Consider the following 23,995-nt stretch of genomic DNA (forward strand, 5'->3'; position numbering starts at 1 on the left):
TTGCTACCTCCCCATTCATTAAAGAACTGTAGGCATACTCTCATACTATAAGACAAGTCAAAACAATTTACCTGGAAACTGTGGATGCAGGTTAATTGTTGAAATTCCAGGAGAAAGCTGAGGCTGCCCAGGCTCTAGATCAGGCTGCTTTTCTTGATCAAGGGAAGCTAATTCCTAAAAGAATGATTAAAAATTTACATTCTGAAAAATTCTCTTAATTCAGCTATCATAACAACCCACAAAATCCTGGCTCGAGAAGCTGCTAACATTCTCACATGAGTGGCTTTTGATAGCAGATCATTAATTACTATCAACTTAAGCCTGAAAGAACATGGAATACTATGTTTAGACAATGGCATACAATTTAACATTGATTTTATTTGAAGCAGCCATTTTGTGGAGCTTCTAATTGTATCTTTGGTTTTGTCTCTCCATAGTTCTCCCATCCTTTGGTCTTTAATTGCTTACAAATAGTATTTAATTACAATTCAGCATCACACAAAAGTATACAATAACATATGTCTCTAAGTCTTTGACCAGCGTGAAAGGTTCTCTCCGCTATTGCACTGACCATCTTTTTTTTTTTTTTATGAAAGTGTAAGATGCTTGTAAGTCTAAGAAAATAAAATGAAGCACACCTGCAGTTATTCCCAATAAATCCCATTATCTTCAACATAAGAGAACCTGGAACCTGCAGAACAGGGGACTTAACACAGATGCACACCTGCTCTTCTCCACTGAATACACAGTGACCCTAAAAAATCCTAGGAAACTAACTGGCATTAATATGAGTCTCTTAAGCAGGTGTCACAAGCGGTTTTCAAAGCTTCATACTGTTTCTCCCCAACTCGTTTTCTCTAGCTGTCAGTATTTGTGGCTCTGCTTCATACTGTCTGCATTTTTCAACCTCCTCTTTAAAATACAGGCTCCAGAACAGGTAGAACAATATAGTACCAGACCTTCCACCGGTGCCCTAAAGAGAGATTGAAGTAATCTCTTTCCTGTACCTCACTACCTGCCTGTTGCTGTACATTGTAATAACGAGCTCTTTTCGCCTCAGGGTTTGCACTGTAAGTCCACAGTGAGTTATTTGTTTCTCACAAATCCTAAATCCTTTTCAGAGTTAGCGTATCACATCTTGTACATGTGGTCTGCATTCTAATTCCTAGATAAATCACATCATGTTTTACCTGATCAGGGGCTGCAGTTGCCACTAAAACCAGAAAGAGAAAAGAAAATTAATCAGTCTTCACATAACATTTACTTACACATTCTACCTAAAACTACTAGCACATTTGAAAGTGGTTGTCGCCATCGCAGAAAAAATTCAAACTCTAACCTCATTCCAAAATGGTGCAAACTTGAAGTAATGTTCCTGAAGCAAGCGTAAAAACTAACTTGAAACCAGAATAAGCTTCTACACACTGGCCAATGTTTGTAATGATTTATTCAGTATTCAGCTGCCTTATAGGTTTCTCAATTGTTCCCTTAGAAACAATCCAAGAAACCCACAGGCTATTAACTCACTGATTAAACTTTTTAATTCCTTCCAAGGAATGTCAACATCTGTAATTATTTTAGAGGTGAATTAATATCATAACGGTATATAATCAACCATTAACAAATTTGCAAGAATTTACTGAAAAAAATCAAGTTTTGAAATTTGCCTTTTCTTTAAGGAAGCAAAAGTGGTTTGGAGGTTCTTTTCCTCCACAAAAGTGACTTTTTTTCTGGGAAGGAGAGATATACCCTTTTATAAATTTTCATTTTTCCATTGCAGTTTGCCTTTTTTCAATTGTCTTTCACTGATGAAAATCTATATGCTTCTGTAAAAACCTGTAAGAATATTTTTCTTTTCACAATCAACATTTTCCAAAGGATAGATTTAAAAAAAAAAAAAAAAAAAAAAAAGCAGGGAGTTTTACACAGCTATGAAAAAAAAAAAAAAAAAAAAAAAAAAAAATCATTCTTCTCACTCAAGTTTCTTCAGTTTTGGCAGAAAGGCTGATTATCAGAACTGGAAGAACTTCTAATAAAATCTCAAAAATTCCAAATGCAAACATATCCAAAAATGGAATATACAATTCAAACGTGTATGTGTCACTACTGACTTAGAGTACGCATATGTTTTAAAGTTTTTTATTTAGAAAAAAGCAATACTCCTTTCTTCTCCAGATTCTCTGTGTTTGAAGATTTACTAGACTGTGGCAATCTTTCTAATTACTGAACTAGTATTTTAACAAATGATACACCACCTTTTTCCACTTTGTAACATAGAAAAGCCCAGAGTTTTACGTGAGATTCTATGATCCAGCACAGTCTGTAAGTATATTTTATTTTTCTCTCCAGATTCAGTCTAGCTCCATTTTCTTTTTGAAAGGAAAACTAGAGCAGTGATTTTAACTGGAAAGTAACCCATGTCGCACAGAGTTATGCAAAGTCAGCTGACTGAAACTCTTTCTAAGAATGGCCTGCTACACAGATACAGAACTGCTACTCAGAAATAACCTATTAAGTACTAAAAATCATGAGAGGGTTCTTCAGCAATGTATTTCTTCTTGTCTACAATTAGTTCAGGCCAAGTTTGCTGGCAATGTATTTATAATAGTGCTGCTTTCTGCATTTCTTTGCTTCTGCAAATTTGTTTTAGACTCAGGAAAATTTCAGCTGCTACAAGTTCTTAGAAGAGCTTTCAGAAAACAAAGTCTGAGAAAAATACCTTAGAAGAGTCAACTAACTAATCATTAAGCAGCCCAGCAGAGAGGGGCTGATCCAACATGGTCATGCACAGCTCCAGGGGTGAGAGCAGACCACATGAAGAGGATGCATGTCCACATCAGGTGGTACAAATCTACAGGAGCTTATAGAAGGAAGATGATGAAAACCCCTTAGCCTCTGCTACCCCAAATACAGTAAATTGAAGCCCGATTTGAGTCCTTTGTTATGTATTAGAGATTATATCTTTATAAAAGTCTTAAACCAAATATTTCTTATCATAAAAATTAATGAGATTAAAGCAGTATCTCTCTCTCCATGGTGTTCCCAGCATCTGGTAGGAGCTACAGATAAATTTTCAGAAGTAAATCGTGTAACACATTATACTCCACAATGGAATGCTCTGCTGTGGGAAGTGACGCCTCTTTGGCCTGCACTGTACGCAGCTACTCCACAAAGAAACATACCATTGAAGACACATGCATAGAAATATAGAAAGACTAAATTTTCCCACTCTCACCTTCTTGCACAGCCATCTCAGTCTCACTTTTCTGTGAGAAGGTCAGTGCCTCCACTGGCTCTTCCTTTGCTGGGAGAGGTGGAGAAGTACCTTTAGCAACAGGCTGAGTAATCGGGGTCTTGCCAATGACAGGTGGCTGTACTCTAACTGCAGGGTGATGATATAGCTTGTTTCTGTGAGGGCCAGAAACCGTATAACCCATTCCACCAGGGCAGATTTCCTTAAAAGCAGCTAGATTTGGGATGGGAAAATATTCCTTTTAGGAGTCTAAAAGTGCAATATGTTGACATAGTGGAAAATATAATGACTACCACTAATAAATTTAATCTCGTATTGTATATACATTTTTACAAAAAAATATTTAAAGACAAGCTATGCATTGCATGCTAATATGACTGAGCATTCTCCTAAAAGCATGTTCTGGCTGTTATTCCTAGGAAGTTTCCACTCCGGTTTACGATCTTTCTTCAGTTATGTTTTATCTATCATTGTATCAAGATAACTTTTTGTATTAATCCTCTTCAAACACTATATCCTTTCTGAATATGAATTTAAATATGCAAATTATCATCATCATCTACATTGCGTAAGGAATGAAGATCACTACCATTCTCTCTTTTTGCCAAAACCAAAGGAATAATGCTCACCACCCTGTACTAGAGGAGCAGACGAATATCAACCAGTAACAACATTCATTCCCAGGATCCCATTTGACTACATCAGAGGTCTCACACCAGCCCTGATCCAAATTCGACTGAATTGAGTAAGTCTTTCCACTGACCTCAGTGGGCTGGATAAAAACAAGATGGGAATCATAAAAAGCCAAATCACCACTGGAAGAGAGGGGAAATAATCTCATTTATAAAGCTGCTACAGAAAAAGGTAATGAAAGTCAGGCAGCAGCACCTGCTCTGATCTCTGCAGCTGCTCTACATGAGCATCAGGTTTTGCAGTCCTAGTGGAAGACTAGAATGAAAAAGAAATACAGGTCAGCCTTCCTCCCCATTAAAGATAATAGCTATGCTCCTGTCAGGGACAGGGAGACCTTCAGGAGTCTTGAGGAGAGAGTGCTTCATTGTCCTCATTGCTCTAGGTAAAGCTATGTTGGGAAGAAACACCAAAGATTCAGTCTCCCATGTGCCTGATGTGATGTCTTACAGCTTCCTAAGAGATGTGCTGAGTGGGACATTGATAAGTTTACAAATTCTGCTTTGAACACATCAGGGTTTTAAAATGAGTTAGCATCTAAAATAAAACCAGAAAATACTAGCTCTAGGTACTCCACAGATTAATTCATTAAACTGCAGTGTGCATTAATTACATACTGTGTTCTGATGGTAATAGAACACAGTAATAGAAAAGATGAAGGATCAAACTGATTAAATTAAGTGAAATACACTTTGTTGGGAAATGCTAATATCAAAACTTGCCACAAAAATACCCAAACTGAGGGTGGAAATTCTGATCAAAGGAGGAAGACCGAGAAAATTTGATGGTCCCTTCAGATGCATACTTGGGATGTAGGAAATCTTGTTTCAAGTCATATTCTCTCAAAAGCTGAATAGAAATGTTAGCCTTATGCTACCACAGCTCTGCTAAGTGCTCTCAACACCTGGGTATACAAAGCTGGCCTATTTTGTACAACTATTTTAAAAGCCATCAGAGAGTGAGATCACGACTTTTTAATTCAATTACTCTTAAATTAAGATGGGATGCTACAGTACATACATTACCCCATTCTGGAGTATCCCACTTTCACACATTTTTCATAGAAAACTCTGAAAGATTATGAATTTTACCTGTTACAGAAAGGAACATGTTTTTAAATCATGAAAGTTGTCATGAAATGGGAAAAGTGTTTCCCACACAGCTCATCAGAATTTTCTACTCACAAATATTCTCTCCGAAGTCTTTTCATTAAGAAAAATCACTAAAATAACTAATTCCACATAATATTCAATGATGTACTTTTTATGACTAGAGAGCAGTCAACTTTGCAAAAAGACATATTCTCTGCTCCAGAATGCACACAAGTGGGCATAAAGCCTCATGCAATGTTCTCATAGATTTAAAGCATCTGCATTCAAATTGCAAGTCATCTGATGAGAATAGACTTTTTTCTCCATTAAAAAGACATAGGAATATTATTTATCTGAAAGTGAACTGGACTTTTAAAATCCTAATCAGTGGTCTAGGAACTCAGTGGTCACACAGGAAACAATGGCTTTAAAAGTCAATTTAAATGCTCAAAAATGTTGGTCACTCTCATTTCTGTAAGCCCAACTCAAAAAAGGAATCTGCTGCTCTCATCATGTCTCTGATGCTAGCTGTGGATCTCCAAAAGCAGCTAGCTAATTTTGAAAATCTGAATCTTTATAAAATACTCCAGAGAAATATATGACCTGTATCATAACGGTGACATCTGCAGCAGCAGCTTCAGCAAGAAGTGGATTACCATTACAAATACCTGTGCTAAAATACTGAACAGCGTGTACATCCTGTATATTACAATAAGCAATGATGCTTTCAAAAAAGATTAATTTGGCCATACATTTGGACTAAAAAAAATATTCGATTGATTTTTACTAAAGACTCCAACTTTGGTCATTTAAGTTTTAAGCAAAATCGAGGAATACAAGGTACTCAAAAGCAGTGATCAGTGTCTGTAATATGTGGTATCTTAATCTATGAGCAGCCTAAATGAAGGTAGTGACCAACCAAGCTAGGATTTTCCAAATCCTCATGCATTTAGAAAACAAGCAGGACTCCAGCTGAACACTGATTATACAAGTGAGCTTTATGTGTCAAGTAAGGAATTAAATGAGAGGTGGCATGAAATGTTTAACTACCAGTTTATTGCTAAAAAGGCAACACCATACTTGGCACATTCCTCAAAAAGGATGGCAAAGATATGAAGGAAGGTTAGAAAGCAGAGATACTCCCGTACATATCTCACTAACTGTAATGTTAACTACAACACGAAGTTCTGTAACCTAATTCTCAGAAGTTGTCATCCTTTCACTGGTGCCTTTAACAACTGTAGAGTATTAATTAGATTTTGGGTTAATTTGCCTGTATCTATAGTCAGAATATAATGTACAATAAATTCGTCTTCATATGATGGAAAATAAAAGTTCAAGCAAATTTTCTGAGATGCAAATATTGTTAATCTGGAATTATATCACAAGATATCAAAGATAATTCCTTTGTTTTAATCAAATCCCTATAAAAAATACTATATATGTGATTATTCTACTCTCATGTAGAGAACTCTCCTAATTTACTGATGAACACTTCTTGTTTAAAATAAATTCTTGGATTATTTTTTTTTTTTAAATGGGGGGGCAAGAGCTTTTATTTTGAATGGGCAGTTCTTACCTGTTCCTGGAAGCGGACACTTCTCACAGTGTGGGCCCCAGGCTTTGCCAACACTGCAACAGCAAAGTTGCTTGCTGAGCTGAACAGAAAGAGGATGCATGCATTGTTTTCCTGCACTAACAAACCGGTAGCAGGGTCCTTTTTCTTCAGCAACTACAGGATTATCAGCTGCAATGAAAGTGGAAGAGAGGATGGTACTGTTCACATGAAAAGCAAAACAGAGAAATGCAACTAGATTTCCAACACCAGTTAAATGGATTAATATTATCTGTACAAGTTTTGTTTCAAAAACCTATCTCAAGACATAATCACAACATAAAAGAAAATTCTTATTTTGCATCAAATACTCCTAATTCTAACTAATGCTAGACCAAGGATAAGAAGTGTTTTAAGGAAAAAAAATAAATCCAAACGGGCAGTTGCCACGCTGCCACAATAAACAGTCAGAATCAGCTCTCACTTGTACACAAGTGCAACTGCTGAAGACTAAGGTTGGTCACTAGCAATTCACAGTTGTGTCAAACTACATAGCCACTGGAACTTCCACCTATAAGTAGGCTATATAAATAAAACTGCAAAAGGATTAAGTATCACACATGATATGTTTTTTATAAAAGAGACAATTACATATTTACATTTTGTTATGCTTAGATTTAATGTAGAAGAGTCAAAGGCCATAAACTATGACTACTATGAGGTAGCAGGAAGCTAAGATCCCTCCAGCTTTCTAATTTATGCATCCACATTCACATACAGTTAACGGTTCTGCGTAATATGTTCACTTAACTCAAAAAAATACAAAGACTATCTGATTTTCAACATGACATGTAAAAGCAAAACTGAAAACCAATTCCTTTTTTCTGGTGTTAAACTGAAAAGTGATAAGAAGTTCTTCAAAATGCTGACAAACTCTCAGTAAGAGTGTTGTTACCTAGTAGCACAATATAATTCTGCTGAAAAAATGAAAGAATTCACCTGCAGACTGTATCGTATAAATCTAAAGATAGCTCAGGTAAGGAGCTTAAGAAATGAGGTATTTTTCACACGTAAATATTCTTCCAAAAAAACTTAAAGTGAGAAATGTAGCTGCTCTCCATGCCTTCTTTTCTTCTTGCAGAAGTAGTTGATCTCAAACCAAGTAAAAGCTGATTAAAAGGAAAATATTTGCATTCATGCTGTTCACAACTTTTTCTTTCTCCTAATACTTTCTTAATTTTAATCCTTCTTAATCAGAAAGAAAATGTGCCAAAGACCATCCTGGGCTGAATGTTTAGTAATGGAAACTACCCAGGTCAAAGCTGCAGAGGTGGGAGAGGGGAGGGCAGGACACAGAGATGATTTTGGCTGGGGAACTAGAAGAGAGGGGGGAAAAAAAATGTGGGAAGGAGAACTCTAGGCTGGTAAGAAAGAGCGAGTCTATGAGGAGGCTGGATGTGGCTTTGAAGGTTTTGTGACAAGAAAAGCAGGAAAAGACGGCAAGGATCCTGGACAGCTACTGGTACAAAGAGACAGAAAAGAGGTACGAGCACTGAGACTGACTAAATAAAGTGAATAAGCTGAGAAGAGGAGGCAGGGATAGAAAAAAAACCAGGGACAGCTTAGAAGAGTTGGGGCCAGTCAAATAAATCCTTATCTAAAGTGCAACTAAGTTATTTATTTTGGTACTTTGATTAGCACCATTACTTACGTATGCATCTTGAGAGAGTAGGATCTGGCACAAATCCCATTTTGCAGGTACATCTGTAGCTGCCCATGGTATTCAAGCACTCACCATTAGGGCATACTCCCTGTAACTGACACTCATTGATGTCTGCGGAAAAATTGAAAAGAATCAGATACTGATTATATAATCAGATAATAATCAGATACTGTATTAATATTCTTCTTTCTTCAGAAGGTATCTTACCTACTTAAATATGTGCAGCACAACTGTTACGAGTTAACATTCCAATCAACACTTTTTCTCAAACTGACAACGTTTGATTTATAACCTTTTAAAACACTGCTGAGAACTTAACAGAAAAAACAATTACATTTATATATCATTCTCAAGTACTTGGAATTAAAAATGAAAATACACTTTGACTGGCTTATCAACCCCTCTTTTCCTGACTAGATGATCGCTTGCAGTCACCAACACAACTCACAAGAACATTCACAGAGGCGAATTTTAAGCGATGTAGTATATTTTATACAGGACGGAACACTGCTTGACACATTTAATACAGTTTTTATCAGTATTTGTATTCAGCAGCACCTGAAGGTTCATTGTGCTGGAAGAAGCACAATGCAAAAATACCATCTCTAGCCTAAAGAGCTTACCATCTAAATAGCAAAAATATGCTTCAGGAAGCACAGAACATACGCGACATGGGGAGAAAAGGATTACATCCATGGGAACGCAACTTTTTAGTAATTAACAACTGCTTTGACAAAATTTGCTGTTACGAGGCTACCTGCATCAGTGTCCTCCTCAGGGTCTCACTGAATTATTCACCCATGCCCAAGCCTTGGGCCTCAGGCCTTTTATCACGCTTGGGGTTGTACATATAATTCACTTACTCTCAGAAGAGGACCTGTCCAACAATCATCTGGATACCATCTGTAACTAAGTCAGCCAAACTAGGATTTTATTTCAGGAGACAGTAACAATGTAGCTTGCACTGGTAATCAAAACCTTAAAATAATAAAAAATAGTAGTAATCCTCCCCAAATTATAATTGTCTCTGTCATAAATTGTGATGCCTCCTCTCAGAAAAATAGGAGACAGCACACTGAAACAGACTTACTTTAAAAGGTTTATGTGCGTTATTTCTGCACAAGATTTCCCATCCCTATCCCTAAGCTAGGAAAAAATGCCTTGCTGGGTAAACAAGCTTCAAGTGGAACTCTCATATTCCAGCTAGCTCATTGGAAATCAGGTATTAGTGATCATTTTATCCAAAATATATATTACCTTTCCTCTTAATTTTTATAAAGCCTTCACCATTTTATTTGACCTCATTGTATGTTGCTGCCTGATTCAACACAGTCAATGAGGGTAAGAAGTCGAATATGTAAAATATAACAGACGTGCTGGAGTTTGCTTTTGGAAATCTAGACAAAGAATCTTTAACATTCCTACCTTCTTCTTCATTTTTCTCCACAAGTTTGCCTACCTGTCCCACTACACAGAAGCGCACGACAAACTCACAGTACAGTAGATCCTAGCAGCTGCCATGTCAGCTGCAATTTTTTCCAAATATTCAGTGTTGAGCTTATCCCTCAGCTCTTCCAATGCTATACCTAATCTAGTATCTTGACACCACCTGGATCAACTCCGCCTCTGTGCACTCAGCCACATGTAACCCAGAGTGATAATTTATATCCTAGAACTTTGGATGAAATGTGATTGAAACCACATGAATCACAAAGGATCAGCTCTGCCTCAAAGGAATTTTCAGTGAAATTCCCAGACTATGTGACTTTTTGACCTCAGAGGAGTGGGCTATTTAAAAAGGAGAATGGTAGAAGAAAAGAGCACAAAACCCTGCTGAGATACTCTCCTACAGCAGTTTAACCTTTGACCCATCCAATCTGTGAGGAGGAGGATGCCCCATAATAAGCACATGAGTATCTTATGTAAAGACTGCATTAATACAGAATATCTAGTACACTAGACTTGTTCTGATGTACTCGAAAAATTTTAGAGAGTTTCTTCAGTTGCTTAGTCTGACTAGGTTCTTCCTTTTGCCCTGAAACCTCAAAACATGTTTGAAGGCATCTAAAGAGTGCTTGCATCTAACAGTGCCAACTCATCTCAAAAGGAAAATCATCATTGTTTCAATACCATTATCTTTTGTGACTGTTGTGGGGAATTAACTTAAATCTTAACAGCTAGCAAACTAAAGAAATTATTGAAACAGCCTGAAATAGAAACACTGATGCTGTTGTAAAGTTGTCAGGAGGAAAGGTCGTATTGCTAACCCACCACTCTCAAACATCACGCACAACAAGGAACATAACGGAAGAGAAGACTACGAAATACCTAGAAGCTAATACTGGAACACTCAAGAACCCACTAGTGAATTTTCTACCTGTTGTCAATTTGGGTTGTCAGATAGGTCCTCAAATGCTAAGCCATGGAACAATTCTACTTGCTTTGATGAAGCACTGACTTTGTCATCAGAAACAAGTTAGAGGAAGAGACAGTATGCTTTAGTCTGAATGCAGGGAAAAATCTCGATAACCGGGTTCAGTTCAAAATTAAAACCCTCAACACAGTTACACAAATCCACAAACTACACACACATACGTGCAAAAAGCACCTATAGATTCTGGAGGAAGAGGAAAAATAGGAGAAATTAAGGATGAAAGAAAGATAATATCAAAAATTTAAAATTCAGATACATATTTTTAACAAGGACTGTGCTCTTTTATTCTAATCTTTTTGCTTTTTATCATTTAATATTAGTTATTTGTTGGTGTTGACACTGGTACATATAGTGAAAATAATTGCTCACTTTCTACATTGTAATAGCCAAATGTTTTTAAACAACTTTCTCCCTTTACAAATTCTAAGTATATATTTTTATTTATAGGAAAATTAACCTATATTACCGGGAAAAAAAAGGAAGATCTCTCCCAGGGGACATACATAACATACTGCTTTTTCTTGTCACCTTTTCTGGAATACATATCCATGAAAAAAAAAAAAGACAACTTATTTTAAATAATATTAATTTGACTTTGATTTTATAGTTCTTATTTTCAAGGGAAGACCAAGTCTCTTGTTTGTCAACCATTGAAAAAAATTGTTATCTGCTCCTACGTCACAATTTTGAAAAATTTGGCACTTTTCCTTCCTATCTAGGAGGATAACCCTACTGTTCTACATGTATTTAAGCAAGTTAAGTAGTTACATAACTACATTCGTACTTTCAATGTTTAAAATGATTAACGATGCATTTTTCATTTATTAGATGATAACTTTACTCATTGTTTGCATCAAGCTTCATTTTAAGGAATGTTAAAAATCTATATGTGGGTAAGTTTTATTATTTGAATAATGAAAGTATTTGGGCACATAGAAAACAAAGTAAAATCCTGCAAAGACACAGATAGGTAAGAGAAAAAAACCCATTTATGAAACCTGCTTTCTAACTTAAATTTTAATCATTTTATTCACAATGCTAGTACTAGCTGTACTACTCAAATGAACCTTTTAAGTTTGTAGAACTATATTTGTATGTTATAGAAGGAAAAAATGATGTCTGTTGTTATAATTCTCAAGCAGTTACTCAAAGTTGAAAAACTCAGCTACTCAACTGAAATACATATATATACACACACACACAGTGAAATGAAGAAAAAGGGTACAAAATCTGGCTTTGCACCTTAACAAATACTAGTTGCAGGTTACAGACTTCAACTAGCTGAGCTGGAAACACTCAAGGCCAGGTTGGGCAGGGCTCTGAGCAACCTGATCAAGTTGAAGATGTCCCTGCTCACTGCAGATGGGTTGGACTAGATGGCCTTTAAAGGTCCCTTCCAACCCAAACTATTCTATGATTCTATGGTCTTGAATACCTAGTAGCAACTGTAATATTTGGATTTTATAATGAACATTTTTTAACATAGCCTATATTTAAGTCTTTAAAATTCACTATTAGAGTTTATCTGTATAAAGTAAATTGAATTTAAATATAATCTAAACAGAGATTACGCATGCTTTTACAGATCTGAACTTTGTTTCATGTCACTGCTGAGAAAAACTGGTATAGGAACATTTGGACACATTTGGACACATTTGGGCATACCTGCTGTAGCCTGCTTTAGAGTTTTGCCTACTAATAGTGAAGGTTTCATAGCATTATTTACTGAAGTGGCTAACTTGCAGGTAGATGGGATCTTCCTATAATTCATCAATACACAGTCATCTTTCTTTCCAAATGGTTCAACTATTCTTCAGGAAACATTCACAGATGCTGTCATCACTGCCTCTGTATTAAACCTCTTCCCAGATGAACTGTTCTTGTACATCTAGTATTTGAAAACATAACACCTCATTCATTTGCCCAGGTGGCCAGGAAGGCCAATGGCATCCTGGCCTGTATCAGAAATAGTGTGGGCCAGCAGGAGTAGGGAAGTGATCGTGCCCCTGAACTCGGTGCTGGTGAGGCCGCACCTTGAATACTGTGTTCAGTTTTGGGCCCCTCACTACAAGAAAGATGTTGCATTGCTGGAACACGTCCAGAGGAGAGCAACCAAGCTGGTGAGGGGTCTGGAGCACAAGTCATACGAGGAGCGGCTGAGGGAACTGGGGTTATTTAGTCTGGAAGAAGAGGAGGCTGAGGGGAGACCTGATCGCCCTCTACAACTGCCTGACAGGAGGCTGTAGGGAGGTGGGGGTCGGCCTCTTCTCTTAGGGACATGGTTTAGTGGTGGGATGGCAGGGTTAGGTTAAAGGTTGGACTTGATGATCTCAAAGGTCTTTTCCAACCAAAGTGATTCTATGATTCTATGTAGAGTTATTGCTATTTAAGGTGGGCACAGCTACATTTAAGTAATAGCTTATATGTATGTAAATACCAATGGATGTTCCTTCTAGAGTTCCTGATATGGATATTTCTCTTGCTAAATTTGTCGTTTTTAAAGTTAACTTTATTGTGCATGCTCTGATGCCTCAGCATAACGTAATTACAGTGTATTTTTAATGCCTTTTTTCCAAGTCATGTCTTCTCAATGAGCTCATAGAATTTCTGAGCTGATGCTCTGTGCTGAATTACACAAGCCTATCTAGGGATTCAACAGGAACAAGCCACAAGTTGATAAAAAAACCCTTCAAATTTTCAAAAGAAACATACATACATGTAAGAACAGTGTTTATTTAACATCTTTGAGGAAAAACAAAACCAACAAAACAAACCAAAAGCAAAAAACCTTCCAGATATACTATCTACTTCACTATATTTCAGACTGTGGTAAAAGTCCACTTACCCAAAATGTTTCCTACCACCTGCCAGCCTGCCCAGCTTTGCAAATTACACTGGAATCAACTTATTCAGGCAACTGGAAATCTGATTCAAGCTTAACAAACTTTTTATTCTTTTTAGCCCTCTACTTCTTGTATATGGACATAAAAAATATTTCAGTTTTAAATTAGTAAAGCGATGAGAATTAATTTGTTCCAATGTAAAAACTAGAGAAAAAGCTACATTAAAGTTGTCTGAATAATCTTTTGTTGTGCAGAAGTACGAACTGACATGCTTGTAGAGTGATTTGATCAACCACCTTCATCTACACAGAGGAAATATTTTCAAGGGCTATATAGCAATATTATAAAACCATACATATGTAAATAAAGTGTTCTAAAGACCAACTAAATATTAATTTTCAGTTTCCAAAGAAAACAGAGTAACAAAGTTCCGCTGGTAAAAAGCCTCTGCAATAGTGACACAGGAAAAAAAAGGTTTAAGCAAGGAGTTTTTCCACACAGCACCCTGAATAGCTCCGCAGCAAACTCTCACAGTAGGTGCAGTTACTTATGATTTATAAAGAACTGGTTTTGTAATAGCTGGTGCCTGATAACGTGAATGTCTTGACCCTTCTCAATGGTAATAAACTGGTGTAACCCCACTGGCATGAAAGAAGCGTTGTCGTTCTTCACTGACTGACAGCCTGACCCTTTGCTGTTACTCTTTAGTGTTATACATGCCAGATACACAGAACTGGTCCTTGACACACTGTGCTCCTAGATTTGATAATCCATCTCCATGAATCTTTGACAAGAAATGAAAGCTTCACTCAATTTCAATCTGTTGAGATGGCAGTGGAAGCCACATGCGATCTCAGAGGCTCTGTTGGTGACTCCGCTCTCACAAGTTCATCCAAATGCAGAGAAGCTTTGCCATAACCGGGGTCTCGATAGTGGTGCTGCAGTACTGTACAGATGAGACTGCTGTGTCTCAGCTCCTCCTATACCCTCTTCTAAGCACACAGCTTGATATATGGCAAGGTCAGCCGTCACGCTCTCCTCCAGAGCCACCACAGTGCTCCCGGCTTTGAACAACCCAGATGCTGTAACCAAACCACTGCTAATCTCTCCCACAATCTTCCCCACTAAAGAGAACTTAAAACAGTCCCTCTTAACAACAACAGTCAGTGTTTGATACCTTCCCACAGATTTTTATAGGCCTACTGGGTGTCAGGTCAACTTGCTCTCAGAAAATTCAATGTGTTAATGACTCACTGCTACTGAATTTCCTGGGAAAAAAAACAAGGTAAAACAACCATTTTGTAACTGAATGCTTGTCTGCTCATGTGAAGAGCGCAACTATGAACAAAGTAATCTTCATTACTTTAAACCAAACAAGCCTCCAAACCAAACAGAAGTGAAGGAGGAAGATGGGAGCAACGTAAGATGGTATTCGTTTAAACAAGAAAGCACATGCTAACACTGAGCTTGTTATAAACCATGATAATTATGTATAGTTTTACTAAGTCCAAAACCACCTTCATCTTCAAAGAACTTCACAGACATTAATCAGTAGATAGAAGATGGAAATGAATGGATAACTCAGATATCAAAATGAAAGTTTCCTTTACTCCTGGCTTTTTCTCCTTGCTTTCTAAGAACATTTGCGAAGAGGTTTTGTTTGGATTTTTTTCCAGGCTAAAGCAATCTTCAAGGTTTCACATTAGAAATACCCCGAAACTCAACTGTGTTTTGAAAGCACTTTACCGGATTCTTGTTCCACAAATAGTTAGCAAAATCAGATGAAGAATTTACCTCAGTTTTTCTTCATGACCACACACATTTCCAATTACATGGGGTGAGTATCACAATACTAAATTAAATTCCATTAAGTCTAAGTGCAGGGAACAGTTAATGCAACCACCTATTTTCTTCTAGTAACTAAAATTTAGGGAAGGACTAAATAGTCCAAAAGAAATAAAAAAACCCAAAACAAAACAGAAAAATTTTGAAAAACAACTTAACCCTTATTTATTACTTTTATCTAAAGAGTCCTTCCTTGCTTAAACATCCAAAACCCCAGTAGCTTTTCAACTTCTCAATTTATTTTATGAGGGTCAGGGTCTTTTACTCGAGTATTGATTTACTTGTTCAGTACTTCTTACATGCATTCCACACTGGGGAATTGTGAAGACTGAAAGAGAAATATATAAATCAAAAATTTAAAAGGAGATAAGTTAGATATGGGATCACATTCTGTTCTAAGGTACTTAAATTAAGTGACAAAGCATTTATACACCTAATGGAAGGTCTCCTTTGGCCATTATAAAGGTATTTGTGTACAGAAGGGTACAATGTAGTAGAATCTTTCTCCACTGTATGACAATGCATGGAAGAACTCTGCGCTGGTGGGGAGGACATGCTGCAGAAGGTATTATCTTCCAATGTTCTGTTTGCATTCTCCAGTGCTATAATGGCTTTTAAAGTGGATTAAAACAGTCTTTGGGGCTGCATTAGCTGCTGTTCAACACCACTTTGGTTCTCCACTGGAAACCTCCATACAATGTTCTCCCACCTTTCCTTGAGCAAGGGCATGCCCAATTCAACCACATTCAGGAAGTGAATCATTTCAGCTTTATTCTCGGATTAGTGACACCATAACGTAGCCTGAGTATCCTTTCTCCAAGGATAACAAACCATGCCAAGTGTAAGTATCCAATCATAGGAAAAATTCCTGTGCCTACTTATAATGAGATCTGTACCTGTCACTGCTGAAATAATAGGCTTTGCTTGATTACTGTAAAACATGCTGAGTTACTGGGTGCATCATAAAGCTAATGTAACCTCCTTTAATTTGCCCATTTACTGAAATATTTAGATTCCTCAGCAAGCAAATATGAAAATGCTTAACTGCCTATTGGTCTTCCACACATTAACAGGTCAACACAACCTCAAGAGCTTGATGCCCTGCTGTAGCCAAGCGAAGTGGTGCAGAAGGACTAGTTGATCAGCAGAGAGCTGTTCTGCTATAGAGCAACCTACAAAAGCTGACGGGTCAGCCCTGTAGTGTTTCCCTTTGGCAGCTTCCAGCTGGAAGAGTATTTAGGAAGGAGACGTTCACTGTGTTTTTGGCTTTGTTAACCATTATAACAGCTCTTCAGACCACCCAGGCCCATCTGGCCTAATGGAGAATTGCAGGAAACACTAAGGTGGTGTAAAGCTGTCTTCTCTCCCTTCAGCCTCATAGCTCATTTGGACACATGGAGCAAGTCCACTCTCTACCCTTTTCAGATAGCGAGGGAGGCCCCTATTTGGTCACAGACATACTGGAATTTGAAACATTCCTATAAAGTGAAATTCATTCGTTCATCTCCATGCTTAACACATTGAATTTATACTCATCAAAATCATCACAGCTTGGAGCATTTAACCACATTTAAACATTTAACTTAAAACCAAAATTCTTGAACTGAATGTACATGTTTATTAACGTGTTCTGGTCAAAGCCGCAATCTTCTGACAGTATGTTATTTAAATCTATCTACTCATTTTAAAGAAAACATATTTGCTCAAGAAAAACAGTCTGAGTTCAAAAAAGTCACTACAAGAATTTTGAACAATGCAAATGTAAACAAAAATAGTCTTTAATTTGTTCTTTTGAAAGAAATCATTGTTGCCGTTCATGTAAAGTCAAATTTATTTTCAGGAGGACTGATGACTTTGAAATGATAGTGTCAACTATCAAAATTGGATTGGGGTTTGGTTTTTTTACTACATTATGTCAAAGTAACTAAAAGACATTTAAAATTTTCATAAACAAGGCTGAAGAACACTAAGAAGTGATTTAGTGTTAATAAAACCAATAATTCCGCTTTTGAAACAACAAATCTCCTTTGCATGCAATGCATTTTCTATTTTACACATTTGGTAGGTCATTTTTGATAACGTGAATAAATCTATCTCAATAGACAATGAAAAATTCAGATTCTCCAAGTCACATTACATGCATAAACAGAAGAAAACAACTTACAATTTCACAATTTTTAAGACAATATGTCACACAGATGACAAGGCACAAAAACTAAATATGCAACAGCCTCCAGCTAGGACAGTCATGATATCCAGACGGTTCTTATGAAAATTGGATGAAGAAAGGGAACTTTTAGAAGCAGAAAGCCTAGTCAGACCACCACAGCTCTGGTAGCTGCACTGAAATATTCAGAATAAACTTGTGGCTAGAAAGTACTGCAGCCCTTCTCATCCCCTCTGTCCCCCGTGCCAGAGGACACAAGCAACCTCAGCAGCAGCAGCCCACAGCTGATTCCAGGCCTAAGCACCATGGAAAGGTACATTTCTGAAGGGGGGCTTCTACACTTAGCTCTGCAATCAGATTTCTATGCTTATCAAAACCTGACTGACTTTGTTTAAATGACTAAGTAATAAAACTGAATGGAAAAGGTTTATCTCCTTTTGATGCAAAGTGAGCAACTTGCCTTTCAGTAAGAACCGCACACACTTAAGACACTTTGCTGCATTTAAGCAAAGCAAGCCTTCTAGATCAATTATATACTAATTCGAATTTGCCAAAGTACCGGGCAACTTCGTAATTAGAAATGACCTAGTGGTCAGTCATTAAATGTTATTTAGTAATATCTGCCTTGACAGATGTTTTCATGCAGTGCGTGCTTTAATACGCACAATATCTCATGTTGCAAATTAAGACTGGACTATATCATTTATTTGTGAAAATTTGACTCATTCTCATAGGTATACACTAGGCTTCACTGGGAGTGCTATCTGACTGAATGATCTCCAAATTGGCTCAATTTGCAGGTATCAGTTTTTATTCTCTTTATGAAAATCAATTACAACTGTACCTACCAACACCACTGAAAACGGTGTTCCAACTGTTTCTGCTATAGCGATATTGTTAACCACTATTAATATCCTCAGTTCTAAGAAAAATATAATATCCAATTTTTACTGCCTCCATTATAGCTGATTGTTTCAATAATTAACTGATTAGTGAGAACAAGGGGTAAAATAAACAAACAACAAGGCTGGGTTGCTATCGAAACTATTGCAATATGGTTTTTTAAAAATTATAGAAAAAAAAAATAGTTGCTTATTCTAAGAAACAACCCACTGATTTCTTCTGAGCTGACAGAGTAGCACAGCAGGAGAAATCAGTCCAACTCGCTTTGTGCTTCTGCATGGAATTTACTGGAACGCAAGTTTGCAGAGCCACACTTTTCAAACACATAATCAATGTCCAAACAGCAACCCAGCCCAGTTTCTGGAGATATATTTATTTCTCAGTATGATCATCATAAAATAACTTCTTTGAAAGAAGGTTGTTAACTTAGTAGCTAAGTAACATTAAATAGCATTTCTTATGAAGCAAAGCTCTTTTATTACTTAAAAGTAATAAAATATATATATATAACATGCACAGAAAACAGATTTATTACTGTATTTTAAGGACAAATGTCCAAGGGCAGAATATACCTTCAGAATTTATTTTAAATCATGATGAAGCCAAGGGAAAAAAGCTTGAAGTCCCCAGAGCACATGATTACAGAATTTGATCCATCAACATACAAGTACTAGTTTCTGCAAGCTCATATATATTTAATTTTAAGCATATGGGGACTTTTCAAGAACTTCCATGCACAACTTTTTACTTCATTGAAAACCAAAAAGTGTTCAGGTATTTTTCCAGTTCGTCAAGATAAGATTTTTGAAGTGCTCTATTGGCAATATGTTAGTTTCCTGAAAAAGGAATCCAACCTTTTCACCAGCTGTTTTTTTCATTCTATTGCAGTTTTCCAAGAAAACCATTAGCGGAAGGAGGAAACACTAAGTATAATTCTAAACAGGGAACTAGAAAATAGCATTGCATGTGGATTCTGACAAAGAAGTTGCAACTCTGATAAGCTGTATTTTGGCTTTAATGACAGCCTTAGGGCATCCATGTGTGTACATGTAATAAATCATCCCATTGAAAAGATAATTACTAAAGGGAAAAAAGCTTTCTTGATAGCAATTACACTAAACTGTTCAAATTAGCATACCCACAGATGGTTCTTTGTTGTCCTACATACACATTAGAGACACGAATGTTTCATTACATTAATTCGCTCACTTGAAAGGAAAAAAAAATCAGGACCTGGTTATTAATCACACTAATACTTCATAGGCTTTGTAAACTAAGGAGGCTTTTGACTGCAAAACCAATGTAGAACAAAAGGTTAATTAGGCTTTTAGGCCTGAGTTTTCAAAGGCAGTGAAAGTTGGACAATATCTATGTGAAAACAGCAATCTCTTCTAGCTGCAGGCAGGGATTCAGAAATATATCCCCATTACTATTTGGTCTGGCAATGCCGTCCCTTTCTGAGCATGGACACAGCATGCACACCCTTTCAGCAAAGAATAATCTAATTAAAATGTATACTTGCATATGGACATGCTGTGCAACTCCTTTCCAATTTAATTGTAAGGATTATTACAAGAATATGAATACTCCCCCACCAGCAGCTTAAACAGTTTTCACAGCTTATTGCTGTTGCTTTCCTCCATGTTTGTTCCCTGTCCTCTTCTCTTCTAGAAAATCATGTCAGATTTGGGTAAACACAAACAGGCCTGTCCCATTGAGAAGCACATGCTAATGACCGTTTCAGGACTGAAATGCACCCTGCCAGCAGCTTTCACGTATGAAGCTAGCTTTCCTAATGACTGCTCAAACAGAGGTCAAAATCTTGACCCTCTGAAAAAAATGGTTCTCTTGTTACTTACTTCAATAGGACTGAATTTCATCCTGGCTTTGTTACACGGCTATTCCTTCTCCCAGTTCCTTTGTTATTTGTACCTCCTTTTTGGAGTGGTGGTGAGTAAATTACAGAGAAGCCACCCAAGCCTCAATAAGAGGAACTTACAGCAGTCACCACCTCTGCCCTCTCCAGAAAGTTAAGAGACTGTCCCCATCCTCAATTCATCAACAGTCTACTTCTGGTGGGATAATCCAACCCCCACTGTCTGATTAAACTCTAGGTTATAAGTTTCCATTTATCAACTACAAGTTATGTTTAGAGTCCACAACTCACTCTCATCTGGGATAATTATATCAGCAATAGAACAAACTATTTAAAGCCTCATATGTCTTGCAGTATTAGTTATGTAGTACAAAAACGTGTCAGGGAAAAACTATGAAAGCCCAGTACAACCACCAATGACGAGCTCACCAGGTATAGATTTCTGCACACTACCATGGCAGGACTTAGCTCCCTCTTATGCTCCTACCCAGAGACACATGTTCTCCCTCTCTATCAGCCTGTCACAGCTCAGTGAAACAACTGCCTGGCCTACTTCTGGCAACCTTCACAAGCACCAGACCATTTTTTAACTGTCTGTAGCTCCTGATTAAGGATCTTAAGTTTCCATGAAATAAGGCTTACCAACACCTAGGGTACAATCCCTTGAAACAAACTGTAATGCCCTGCTCGCCTTTAAATGCCTGCTGGATTGCTGCTGTCTAGGAAACCCTTGTGTATACAGTGAGGTTTGCACACAACTACTGGAGATATCAACAGCTCCTGTCTTTCCTGGACCATGTTCAGAGGGATGCATGATGGTACTAATGCATCATGGCACCTTCCAGACACCTTCTGTGCTCAAAGTTAGAAATCCTCCCTATTGCAGACTCTGAAAAAACTCCTAACCACTTTCAAAGTGGCTGGAAGCATCTTGCTGAAATATATGTACCATCTACGTGTTTAATTTGAGGTATGAAAAGGTGGTCGATCTATACCTTACACTCTTCTCATTCACCTTTTCACTTTGCAGTCCTCATCAGTAAGTTGCCACCAACACCTCCCCATCCTTTTTATTTATTAAGAGGACTCTACAGTCTTTCACTGCAGATCAGGGAACAAGCTCTTGAGATGCAGTTTGCAGCTCTCCTCCATTCAGTTTTTTACTATCTTGAACAAACCCAATTTTCTCTCACAACCCTCCAAATGCCCCTACCCTGCAAGCATGGTAAACCACTAGGTAGAGAACTGAGCAGCAGATAGGCTCAAGTGCCTATACTTTCAGGTAGCAGCTCATCTCCTTCAGCAGTGGAAGCAGGTAAATATTTGTGTTTAGCGCTCTACAAACTATTTTTCGCTTGGTAAAATAGTTTCTCTATGTGGCTGGCTGCTGCACATTCCTGCATCAATGTGATAACTGAAAGTTTTCAGTTAAATAAAATTATCTCCAAAGTGCCTACATATATCTTTTAATGCCAATTAGTCTTTCATTTTCTCCTCTCCAGCACCACTACTATTTGTTGGAACCTCTTTTACCCTTGCAGTGTCAACAATGACTAACAAACCTGACCACAGGTCAGTGTCAGCCTCACTTGAAGTCATTCTTCCCTTCCTTCCCAAATCTCTCTCCAGAGAACCACTGCAGGATTGCTCACATCTTCTCAAAGCTCCTTTCTCTTGTTTACTTGAGCTGTGCCAAACAAGTTGGAGAAGCAATTAAGCTCTCTCCTACATCCTCATCTAGCACGTCTGTTCAATACTCTAAGATACACAGAAAGAACGAGCATATGTCTGTGGTCATCTCTTCAGCTTTGTCAGATAGAGATGCTGTAGGCCAGGAGAATCAAAATGCCCCAAGTCTTTCTGTGGAGCCACACGATCATGGAGGCCCCACAACTCTGTATGTTTTGATAACTTCTATGTGTACAGCCACAAGATATATATAGGGCATAATCTGGGAGTAATACAATTTACGCAGTATCTAACTCCATACGTCCTCACCTGCACTATGCGCATTCTTGAAGTACGTGGGTCACCACTTTACATGACAGCCAGGTACACATGGTTTTTCATTTTCACTTGCCAGTGATGTTATCTGGCTGTTCTCAGTACTGTTGTGTCTAAACTCTTAAGTCCAAAAGAAATGTTCTCTGAATACTCTATACTTTCACGATTATAGAAATTATTCTCTATTGCTAATTTCACCTGATTTAACTGAGTGAGTCTGGAAGTTCACTGTTTAGCAAAAGAACTGACAGAACAATGTGTTTCTACTGAAAAACAAAGTAAATGAATCCTTACGAAGTCATCTTTATACAGTGTCAAAGAAAAAGAGAGTATATGTAAAAGTTTTAAAACCATTTTGGCCCCGGAGCAAAAAAACGCTACAATATTTGGAAAGAGTTAAAAGCAGCCTCAACATTTTTTCCCAAATACAAATCAACAGACTGGATCCATTCATTTAAGTCATAAATATCAAAGAATCTGTCACAGAAAACTGGTACTCAAAATAAACACAATCAATTACGGGTGCTATCGTACCTTGACAAAATGTAGCATTGATCCTCTTGTAGCCTTGTGGACATTCCATCATAGGACTGTAACCATGATAAGCTGAAGAAAAAAATTGTGTCCGTTAAATGCTGCTGATTTATATGCTTAGTTAGAGAGCCTGACAGCCAAATTATGTAACTATAAAAAAAATCATTATAAGCTTTTATGATGTATGGTTAAGCATAAAAGGTCAAGAAATTAAAATTACAGGTTGTACAGGTAACCTTAATTCCATTTCTTTCCACATGTACACCACTTAAGTCTTCAGTTAGCCAGTCAAATTTATGTTTTTCCCAAAAAAGAAAAATCTTTTAAATCAGGGCGATATCTTTCATCCTAGTTGTTCTCAAATATTCCAGTAATTACCTTCCCAAACCAGCTACAAATGTCATGTGGGGAAAAGATGAAGTTGAAGATTCATGATGGAAACTCAATATTTTTAAAACTGAAAGCAGCTTTAGAAAGCAGAAGTATCTTCAGTGTTAAGCAAAATTGTTGGGTACCATTTCTCCTGCCACAGTGAATTAAAAAAAATATTTTAAATACATAGGAAATAGAAGCAAATGAACTTTTAACACAAGGCAAAAAGAAGAAAAAAAGCACATTTGTGATTTACCTAACAAAGCTGCTGAATTTTAGAAGACTGCGACTTACTGGCTGATCAGTGTAATCTGTCAAGGGCATAACAACACTGCAAAATACAGACTGAATTCAATTTTGCCAAAATAGAAAGTGTTCGGTTAACTAGATTTTTATTTCTATTTATTGTTTCTTTCTTCCACTTAAGGTTGCCTTTGAGACTAGAGAAAACTGTTTATTGATTCTTAAATTGTTACAACATCATAAATGAGAGCAATAACTTCTTTGTATGGTTATGCACTAAAAGCTAACCTCTTGGCAAATCCCAGTACTTTATTAAATATATAGGACTAAACTTTTGGCACTATGATCACACAAGTGCATTTAATAAGAGTCAAGAGAGTTTTTCATAATTTGAATGCTACAACAGAGATACCTTACATTTGGTCGGATCTTTTGTTTTCTATTAAAAGTGTTCTAAATGTT

At 37.1% G+C, this 23,995-nt stretch overlaps 1 protein-coding gene across 1 annotated transcript in view; it reads right to left on the minus strand.

Moving 5' to 3' along the window:
• The window catches only part of LTBP1 (latent transforming growth factor beta binding protein 1), a 184,834-nt gene that overhangs the window by 67,731 nt on the left and 93,108 nt on the right, over window positions 1–23,995 (minus strand). Inside the window, exons 7-12 of the mRNA XM_009636439.2 lie at window positions 22,919–22,990; window positions 8,301–8,423; window positions 6,614–6,781; window positions 3,236–3,466; window positions 1,191–1,213; window positions 72–174 (exon numbers count right to left, since the gene is read on the minus strand). Coding sequence (XP_009634734.1) covers window positions 72–174; window positions 1,191–1,213; window positions 3,236–3,466; window positions 6,614–6,781; window positions 8,301–8,423; window positions 22,919–22,990 — 720 coding nt within the window. The remainder of the gene's footprint in view (window positions 1–71; window positions 175–1,190; window positions 1,214–3,235; window positions 3,467–6,613; window positions 6,782–8,300; window positions 8,424–22,918; window positions 22,991–23,995) is intronic.

Source organism: Egretta garzetta, unplaced genomic scaffold, assembly GCF_000687185.1.
Source record: "Egretta garzetta isolate BGI_Z169 unplaced genomic scaffold, ASM68718v1 scaffold54, whole genome shotgun sequence".
Classification (NCBI taxonomy): domain Eukaryota; kingdom Metazoa; phylum Chordata; class Aves; order Pelecaniformes; family Ardeidae; genus Egretta; species Egretta garzetta.